Source organism: Myotis yumanensis, unplaced genomic scaffold (assembly GCF_028538775.1).
Source record: "Myotis yumanensis isolate MYYU_CA2020_CCGP unplaced genomic scaffold, mMyoYum1.0.hap1 SCAF_2, whole genome shotgun sequence".
In the NCBI taxonomy this organism is placed as follows: Eukaryota; Metazoa; Chordata; class Mammalia; order Chiroptera; family Vespertilionidae; genus Myotis; species Myotis yumanensis.
The window spans coordinates 57,732,341-57,743,339 of NW_027223753.1; the positions used below are offsets into that span (position 1 = coordinate 57,732,341).

The 10,999-nt window shown below is 37.3% G+C and overlaps 1 protein-coding gene across 1 annotated transcript in view; it reads left to right on the forward strand.

Annotated features, from left to right (window-relative positions):
• The window catches only part of PTGFR (prostaglandin F receptor), a 35,398-nt gene extending 26,388 nt beyond the window's left edge, over positions 1-9,010 (forward strand). Inside the window, exon 2 of the mRNA XM_070403388.1 lies at positions 7,677-9,010. Coding sequence (XP_070259489.1) covers positions 7,677-8,006 — 330 coding nt within the window. The 3' untranslated portion in view covers positions 8,007-9,010. The remainder of the gene's footprint in view (positions 1-7,676) is intronic.
• Positions 9,011-10,999: the final 1,989 nt, after the last annotated feature.

A 10,999-nucleotide genomic window follows, 5' to 3' on the forward strand; every position in this document is an offset into this window, starting at 1 on the left:
GCTTTGAAATCAGATAGACTTGGGTTTAAATTCTGCCTCTGCCACATACCAGCACTGTGACTTGGGCAAGTTAACATCTCTGTGATTTAGTTTTCTTATCTGCAGAATCGGAAAAATAGTAACCACAGTGGAAGGTTAGCCAAGATGAAGTGGGTTGATAAATACATATATAAAGTACTGTCATGCCTTTTCCCTTCCCTTCCCCCTACCCTTCTTTGAAGACACAGTGGGGTAAAGAACTTCCATTGTTTCTACTATGCCTAAGCCACCCCAGTGGACCACCCCTGAGGCTGGAGGTGTCAGATACTGACAGAGATACTCTACAGCCAGCAGTAGGTGGACCAAAGCTTCTCTCAAGTTAAATTAAGCTAATTGATTAGTCAGCGAGTTTAACAGTAGTTGAATCTAACAAATTGTTATGGAGAAGATTCAGGGAGGGCAGACGTCCTTTAGCCAAGATAAAGACCTCTAAGACAGAGAAGTCTGGCTGTAGCTCCTTGAATATACTCCTTCCATATCCTGGCCCCCAATCCCTTCTGGGATCTGACCAGGTGGGAGTCTCTGCACCTGTCTCTCCTTTTCACCTTTCCCAGTTATTCTCAATTTTGACCAGAGATTACAACCCTTCCCTAAGGACAGTAAAGGCTTCGGGGGAGATGTTTAACACACCACCTTAAAAGAATTAAAAATTTAAGACTCATTTTCATTGTGTAACTTTCCTTTAACCTTAGTAAATGAGCACTTTGGGGTAGACTAGAGATGAATGGTCTCAAAAAGTCCGAGGCATTCCTTAAGACATGGATTCACACAAGTTTTTTTCACATATGTCATAGGGTTGTTATGAGGATTAGTTGACCTAATAGAAAGAAGAACCTCCCTAGCATAGAGAAATACTCAGTTCCAGTGTTTGTTGCTATTATTCGTGACTGAGTGTCTCACTCTCAGGTAGTACAGCGTGGTGCTCTGGTTTAAAGGAGACTTACTGCCTTTCCCATGATTCAGGATCCCATACCTCCTTGAATGTCTGGTTCTTGAGAATTGGTGCTAGCCTGTGAAAGAGTCGCCATTGTTCTCATTCAGTTATGACGAATCTACTTTCATTGGAACTCAGTACAATCACTATTTGGTCTGTAGACCATATATGTTTAAAAAATTTTATTGTTGAAAGTATTCATATCTTTTGATTGTATTCACTTTATATTTTTTCCCCTTAAATCACCACATGCAACATAACATATAAATGTTATTTATTTTTAATGTTTATTATTTTGGTATTCTGGGATAAATGACGATATTTTATTCCCTTGAAAAGTGTCATAGAAAGAAATTGCAATAGTATTTTGTAAGGATTAGCAGCAGAGAACCATGGACAGTTATTCCAAGGAGTTCTGGCATAAAGCTTCCCAATAAACAGACTCAAAAATAGTGCAGGTCTGGGAGAAGGGACTAGAATAGCAAATGAAAATACATGGGTCCTATGCATGAACCTTCTCTAGAAGGATTAACTTTTTGGTTTTTCGGGTGTTATACATCTTTTCCCCTATGAATTGTTCAGTTTAATTTTTATTTTTATTTTACACATAATTTTCTCAGTTATCATGAAGGGGCGAAGAGGCATATAAAGTGTTGGGTTTGGGAATGTCCCATTTTGAAGGGAGTGGTTTTACACTGCATGTCCTGTTTTCATGTTTCTTTGCAACTTTCAAAGTCTTTGGGCAGAGACAGGAATGTGTTGTCGTTTTGGTCATTGGTTAAGCCTCCACCAACAAATCCAGCTGGGAAAAGTCCATTTGCACAACTCTTTGGATTTGGAACACTGAGGTATAGTTTGGGGTGGGCAACATTTCACAGCTATTGAAAAATTGTGGAATAAGAATTACCATACCCCTTTGTGCTTTTATTCCTCAATGTTGTAATATTTCTGTCTTAACTCTGAATCATTCATCATGTGAAAAATACGTAGTTTTAGTGAGTATCCAATAAGTGGGAGATGACTGGACTATTATTACCATCTATGTTCAACAATGTAGACATGTATATACTTTAGGTATGAATAAAGCTCATAGTTGAAAAGATATATCCAACAGACCTCTGCATTTCAATTTGTTAACTGTTTTCTTTTCTAAGCCTATTATTCTGGAGTTTCACAAGAGTATGCTTTTTTCTGAAGGTTCTTGTCGTCACTGTTGCAGAGATGAAATAATCTTTTGAAAAAATAAACACGATTAAGTTAAATCACCACCAATATGTTTAAGTCTGAGAGTCATGTGTTGAATTGAGGTGGATTTGGTGATTTGTATGATGTGCCTTTTCCAAAATTGCCATTGAAGTTAAAATAAAATGACATTTCTCATTTGCTAATACTCAGAGGTGCTGTGACAGTAGTTATCCGAATTAACACACAGATTAAACTTCTCACATGAGATGTAACAGAATGGTCTTTTGGCAAAGCTTCCAGATGGACCTTTTTGATCATCCAGGAAGGCTGGAATGTAATCACATAATCACAATTAGTCCCTACCTCTGTGATTATTCAAGTGCCAAACCTAAAGAGCAGTCTGTGGATGACAATGTTATAAGGGGCTATAACTTGTAAACCAGTGAATTATACTTCAGTGTGCTCTTTCAGTCCCCAAATAACGGTCCCTGAATTAGTCTTCTATGATGACAGAAAGGAGGAAAGGAATGGTCTGGCTCTTGGAATAAGATAAGTACGTGTGACAACACCTGCTTCACGGACTAGGTGAGACCATGTATAATGGTCACAGAAATTGTTGGTGTGGAAATAGAGGTTGATAACCTAAATAATGGTTTTGTACCTAAACAAGTTGGACATTCCACCAGATATGGTTTTGATTATACATTCATTTAAATTTCCATAAAAAGAGTGCCAAGGAGAAATTCAGACAGCCTGCAGTGGAATCGTCAGAAATTCAAAATTAGTCAAATCTGAATAACTGAAGTTTTGATGTACTACAAAAATTGCAAAAAAAAGTACACCTTTTAATGACCACATAGGGATCAGGTGCCAGTAAATAGCCTTGCCTGTGATATATTTTACATGCCTTTATTATTTACAACACCATAATTTTTGCTTTTGCCAGTCTTGCCTCATAGGGCCTTTGTTCATTCAACAGATATGAACTTCCCTACTGTCTTCCCATCGCTGGGGCTGCAGAGAAACAATCAGACAAAAATATGCTTTCAAGAGTATATTTTAGTGTGAGAGATCAAAATGAGAAATAGATAAAATAAGCAAAATATATCTTATGTCAGATAGGATTTCTCTAAATATTCATCCCTGCATCACTAGCATCTAGATCAGGGGTGGGCAAACTTTTTGACTGGAGGGCCACAATGGATTCTTAAACTGGACAGGAGGGCCGGAACAAAAGCATGGATGGAGTGTTTGTGTGAACTAATATAAATTCAAAGTAAACATCATTACATAAAAGGGTATGGTCTTTTTTTTTTTTTTTAGTTTTATTCATTTCAAACGGGCCGGATCTGGCCCACGGGCCGTAGTTTGCCCACGGCTGAATTCTAGATGGTATCTGGACACAGTAGACACTCAAAAACGACTCCCTGCTGTATTGGTTTACCTTTATGACTACACAAAGGGACAGAAGCATAATTCTTGATTTACCATTGCTTTTCATTATGAGCAGGCACTGGGGTCCTCATACTGACTAAAAGATATACAGATGTAAGAGAAGGGATGATGGAATAACTTCCAGAATGAATCTTTAGTGAACATGAGCTCTGTTATCTATGAGTAAAGTAGCCTGGCAGATTGATTCATATTGCAACTTAACCATTGACATATTATATTATATGGCCTAAATGAATGTAGATTTTATTGCAAGGTTTATCTATTTCATTCTTTGCAATTGGCAATGAACATAAACTTTTCTTTCCATACAATTCTCTGACCTCGGTATTTCTTTCTTATCTTAGTTTTGAGTGTCTTAGAAGTATCATCAATTAATTGATTTTTTCCATAGAATATTTGAGTATTTGGCCCTGTCCACTTCTCAGTTAGAGTTCTAATCATTAACAAAGATGAACAATTGTAACATGCTAAGTTCCAAAGACAGATCTTTCAGAGAATTACACATAATAATTCAATGTACCAGGTCGCTCTTGGGAACTAGAGGAAAGGCTGTGCCTGTGATGAGAATATGCACATGACTCTCTAGAATACAAGGTCATGTGTGCTGGCCAGAGAAGAATGATTTCAAGGCTTGTGTGGTGACTATTGACAGAGCCCAGGAGAAATGGCAGGTTTTCCTCATTCTTATCCCAGTTCCCTCACTTCTTTCTGCCAGTCTTATCACGGATTGAATTTTTCAGGCAATTCTGCGGCACTTCACACACACACACACACACACACACACACACACATTCATAAATATTTCACATTAGTTCTAATTCTTTAGTACAATAGTGTATTTCAATAAATTACTTGGTGAAAAAGCACAAATTACAAACAAAATGCATAATCTATATAAAATATTAATAAATTAAGGACAAACCAAAGGAGAAAATAAAAATCCTGTCATTCTACTATCTAGAGTTTACCAATGGAAACACTGACATATACTTCAGTCTTTTTCCTATGTATGCACAAAATTACATATTTGTGGTGTTTTGTATTTTTTTTTTTCAAAATTGGAATCACACAATCAATGCAGCTTGGTAACTTGCTTTTAAAAACTTTAATACTGAATCACAAACATTATTGCTTGCATATTTTTTCATTATGTGAAATTACCATAATTTATCTTTTGTTGGATACATAGGTTGTCCCAAATTTTCAATGATATACTATTGTCAATAATGTACTAATGATCCTTCTTTTACATAAATACTCCACCCACATCTTTGATGGTGTCTAAAGGATTGGTGCTTCTCCCAGCCAGGCAGGCAGCCCTAGAGCAACCTCTCTTCCAGGCTGGGCCGGGGGTGGAAGGAGGGAGAGAGAGTGAGAGTAAATGCCAGGGCACTGTCTGGTGTTCTGGAGAAGAGCTTGGACTTTGGCTTGTCTCAGCAGAGGACTCAATGTCTGCAGAGGAGAGAGGAGAGTCAGAGAAATGCATGCCATGTAACTCAGCCATTTTATCCTTTTTTAAAAAAATCATTTTTATTTGTTTATATTTTTAAAAAATATATTTTATTGGTTTCAGTGAGGAAGGGGAGAGAGAGAGATGAAACATCAATGATGAGAGAGAATCGTTGATCGACTATCTACTGCAGGATCGGGAATCGAGCCTGCAACACGGGCATGTGCCCTGACCATGGAATCAAACTGTGGCCTCCTGGTTCATAGGTCAACGCTCAACCACTGAGCCATGCCGGCTGGCTGGGCATAACTCAGGCAATTTTAAATTTGCCAATCTCTCAACCAGGCCCAGCTGTTTCATGCAATTTACACTGACCATCTTTGTTCCCATACATGCAGAGCAGCATCTTGACTGGGCTCTGGGATACTCAGGAACATATCTAGTCAGTAATAGAAAATACATTCATTTAATACTTATGAGGCAAGAAAAATATTTATTCATTCATCTTTGAACACCCTCCCCCACCAAACTTAGCAAATAGATTATAAGTTCCATGAGAGCAGGCATGTATCTACTTGTCTGCCATGAAATCCTTAATGCCTAGCACATTGACTAGCACAGAGCAGATAATCAATACATATTTGATGAGTAAAGAAAAAATATTAGCGACATTATCTCAATCCAGCTGCCAATTGGGTCTTGGCCCTGCTTTCTTCTAAAGGAAACTGGGCCCACATAGGTTTACTTCTTCAATCCTATTGGCTAACTTAGGGAGCAGTAGTCTGTACTTGACCCAGGTACTAGGGACTGTGCTTTTTTTGTGTGTTGAAACTTGCTTGATCTTATTTAAAGACAGAATCTTTAGGCCTGCTGTTTGATACATTATTCTCCTGGGAAATGAACCCAGTGGGAAAGAACCATTTTCCTCAGGATCTGCATGGTCTTTATAAATCCTTCTCTAGTGGATACTGTTGTATTAACATTTTAAGCTTCAAAATATTAGACTATTGTGATGGATGACCAGATTTCTCTGATGACTTCTAGAAATAGCCTCAATTAATAAAATAATAAAATTTTATTCATTCCAACACTTACTGTGCACACCCCAGGTGTTAGCTTTGTTCTGGATAGAAGAAATGAATATAGAAGAAAAGATGCTCATAGATACACATGTAAGTGCATAATTATCCTGCAGTGTCATAAATGACCTAACATATAGTGGGGACTTTATTTATAACTGGGTAAGTACAGGGCACTCTAGGAGCACAAAGGAGAAAGCTACTTGCTAATTCATCCCCGTGAAGCTAGGGGAGATTTCATGGAAGTTAGCTTAGTTTTCGATGGGGTTTGAAGGATGGACATGAGTTCATCAGGCAGAAAAGCGGGGGGTAGCAGTTTAAAGGAAAAACGCAGAAGGACATGGTGCATCTGGGACAAGTGAAGCCTTCACAGAGGTTGGAGCATAGCGTATATGCAGGGAGATTGACTGTAGAGGTGCACTTCAGATGCATAATCAGGGAGCCAGCTAAAGAGTAGCTTGCACTTTGTTGTGTAAATAATGAAGGTGTTGACAAGGAACATTTATCCTTCAACCATTAGTATCATCAGGCCCAATTAAGACATTTCCTTCTGATAGAGGTCCATTAAGAAAACCAAGAAGACTTGATTTTCTTCTCATTTGGGTTTTAGACTTTGTTACATCCTCTCTTTATCCTGGAGGCGTAATGGTCTAAGCGCCCTTTAATTTTCCAGTTTCACCTTTTGTTCATTTATTTGTTTTTATAGCCAAATTCTTTTCAACAATTGTTTGTTCTGCAGATGTTTAGTTAGAAGCCAAAGCTGGGCTCAGTGATTAGACCAGATCTAACATGCCGTGGGGACTGTTTATGGAATTTATTCCACAATATGGTCTCTTTTTCATCATAGGCAGTCAGAAAATGAACACATGAGACCAAAATCTACATCAAATCTGAATAGTAGTACAGAGGGGAACTCATTTCCTCAAAGCCCTTAGAAAATTCCATAGTATTTTTTGGGATGTTTTAGCCAAGTTAAGGTTATGAGAGATGTAGAAAAGGGAAAATGAAATAGAAGACATTGGTATCATTGTAGTTACCAAGAAGAAAATTCTAAAAGTAACATTTCAGAAAAATATGATAGGCCGGGTACAAGTTAATATCAGATACTCTAAATTTATTTTTAAAACTCCTATGTATAGTTTATCTATACTTTGGCTTAATTACACAAATACATTTTTTTTCTTTGAAATATACAAATGTGTGTTGGCTTTGAACTTACTATTCTCAGAACCGCCAGTTACTAGTATCAGAGTTTGCCCTCTAGGGTCTTTCTATTTGTGTACATTTGACTTACCATATAAGTTATCATTTTTGCAGTTCTGATGTCAATTTCACTTCAAAGGGTTCAGATGTATGCATCAATGTTTCTGCCATTGTTCATTTCTTTTTGTCAGTATTTTGTAAAATAACATCCCATTGTGGAAGGTGAAATGAATAGCCTGTAACGTAGCTAGTTAAGTTAAAAAAATAAAAACAAGAAAACTGTAGGACTGAGAAAATGTCTATCAACTGATTTCCCTTGTTTGTTTTGCAGCTGACGATGGCCAACATTGGAATAAATGGAAATCATTCGAAGGAGACCTGTGAAACAACACTTTTTGCTCTTCGAATGGCAACATGGAATCAAATTTTAGATCCGTGGGTGTATATTCTTCTACGGAAGGCAGTCCTGAAGAATCTCTACAAGCTTGCCCGACGCTGCTGTGGCGTGCATGTCATCAGCTTACATATGTGGGAGCTTAGCTCCATTAAAAATTCCTTAAAGGTTGCTGCGATTTCTGAGTCACCGGTTACAGAAAAAGTAAATCAGCAATCACCTAGTTTAATAGGACAGCAAGTCAGTGTAGGTATGGGACAAAATTAAGAAACGTTTTGGCAATATTTTAATTAGTTGGATAACTTTTTAAAGCCTGACTGGAATATTCCGGCCTCAGCAAGTAGTTTGGGGGGCACTTTGGTCAGATTCAGCTTTTGAAATTTGTAAAATTAACTGTTTAATTGCACATTTTCACTTTGTTTTGTCAACTGCAGATAAACGCAATGAAATAATGCCATGGAAGTCAAATTGAAAACAATTTTGGGCTTACCTGGGTTATTTCCTGCTTTTGGAATGAGTGACTCTGTTGAGTCCTAAAGCATTCACTTGGCCTGTTTGCCTAAGAGCATCTTAAAGCTACCTGCACCATGAAATGGCTATTTGGGGTCCCTGCTCCGTAGCTGTTCCTTATAGACTAGGCTTCATGAAATGAAGCGCTCTTGATTTTTGATCTGGCCTCATCCTGTGACCTCAGCCAACATAGGTATGGTCATGTCACATGAGAATCACCGTGGCTTAGTATAATGACCTCTGTATACACCAGGTGTGGCTGTCAGGTTGCCTGGTCTTGCGAGCCTGTTTAGAATGAGCCTATCTTTGTCATATTTGACAAATGTGACTGCTTGCATTGGTTATTATGAAGGCGAGTGGTTTTCTTGGTAAGTTGTAGATTTGCCTAGTTTTCAAATAATCACCCTTTTCTCTGAAAATATTCTAGTGCAAATAAATGCTTTTTAGAGAAACAAAGGCTCTGTCTTAGCACATATGGAGGCGATTTGCACTATCGCAGTTCCTGAGAAGCTCTGCCATGGATCATGCAAAGGGAACTTCAACCCAGTGGTAGGTGCAAAGAAGCTTGGCAAAGGCACTCTATTCTGAGCCGTCATTTCTGTGTCAGAGAACAAGAGAAGCACGATCTATATATAAATATACAAAGACAGTCTACAGGTAGTGTGTTTTTGCTTTCCACTTCTCTTTCTCTCTCTCTCTCTCTCTCTCTCTCTCTCTCTCTCTCTCTCTCTCTCTCACACACACACACACACACACACACATACACACCAAAGGACATCAAAAATTTCTGTTGAAAGCAGCTTCATTAAATCTGTAAGACAGAATCTTCTAAAGCCGGAGCTACCAGTGTTAAAGGGAGGATTGGCAATCAGCCAGGCATTTGGAGCTCATTACAATGGTTAACCAAGAGATCAAGGGGTAATAATCTTTCCCCAAATTTCTCGTGAATACTTTAGACGTTTTCTTCACTTGTTTGTATAATTCAACCCATGGAGTTTTAGTAATCCTTCAAAAAGTCCTGGGTCCATCAGAGCATAGGCAGGTAGTTCTGCTTTATCACAGAACTGTAAAAGAATTCATTGTCTTCATTAACTGGGGTATGTTTTAAAATTAATCTTTCCTGTGACACTGATTTCAGATTCTCCAGGAAATTTGTGCAGTTCAACTAGACTTAAATTACATTCACAGGTTTTTGCTTTTGATTGGTAATGTACATTGGAAGTTATTGTCTACTTTTGTGAATTTTGGAAAATTCTCATGAATAAGTTAAAATAAATTAAGCAAATAGTCTCACTGAAGACTTAAAGGCAAGCATTTTTTTCAGTGAATTTAAAGGGAAACGCATATATACACACTGACACATATATTCTCAATTTAAGACTAGTAAATGATTAATCATACAAATTTAGTTTATTCTCATTTATAGAGCACACAGTAGATGCTCGATAAATACTTGGCTAATTAAATCACAAGAATTCTTGGTATGAAATTGTAAAGATTTTGTACATTTTTAATTTAAATTGACAATGACATGTTTATTGTGAGATACATGTGCATATATTTGTGTATGTATATGTATCTCCAGTGTATATGCTTTAAAAAAGCCATTGCAATTTATGATTGCTGTTATATTATCCAAATATTCTCTTGTGTTTCAAGAGGACTTAAAGCCCAGAAGAACTTTGAGATGGTTCAGAGATGATATCTATTTCTTACAGCTGCTTAAGAGCGTCCTGTGAACCGAGGCACAGGGAACCAAAGCTCCATTCTTCTTCCTTATGCTGGGTAGGAGGCTGCAGCGACCTGGGAGAGGTGTGAGGGAGAAACTCATTCAGAGTTCCAGTCCTCTTTTCCTTGAGACTTCTTCTAATCGCATGGCATAATTGTTGTTCTATTGCTGTGATGCCACTCTGGCCACTGTGTATCTCTATGGAGAAGATACTAGGACATGACCATATGTGGAAATGCATGAACATGCAAGGTTTGGGAAGTGACAGGGGACTCACTCTGTGCATATCCTGGAAGGATTATCTATATTATTTGAGCACAGGTTCAGGACAACTAAAGTGTTTTATGATGATGCTAAATCCAAGAAATAAACACCAAAAATTGGAAATAAGTTTAGTAAAAGAAAATGTGTTTACATTGTTTTAGGCTTCCACCCAAGGAAATGAAGTGAATACAACCATGTGCATATCTGACTTCAGAATTTTATTCCAGTTATTATGCATATTTCAGTGTAGTTAGTAATTTATTGTATTATGAATAATAGAGTGGAGCATTCACTAACTTTCATATAAATGTTCAAAGTAGAAGCATATTTGTTCAGATTACTAGACATAAATAGTACAAATAATGTTCAACCAGTTTACCAATTTTGACTTTTCAAGCTCTGTTTTAAAATTCATAATTAGACCAGAGTAACTGAATTTCCCTTGTCATTGAGTAAAGTAGTATCTAAGCAACTTATACTATTTGTCATCTTATTTCTGGGGAATTATATTATTATGGGCAAATGACTTGAAAGTGCCAAACTTTTCCTGAGGTTAGTGAAGTCTTAAGAAAATAAGACCAAAGAAAGAAAAAGAATCCAATAGAAAATGGGTTTTTATAATTATGAATACAGAGCCAGATAATGCTGACTCATAATTAACCATGGATGTGTCCCCAACACCAGACTTTTTACTGGTGGATTTAACTTGGTGATAGAAATATGATTTTTAATTTTTTTTCTAAAGGCAGAAATTTGC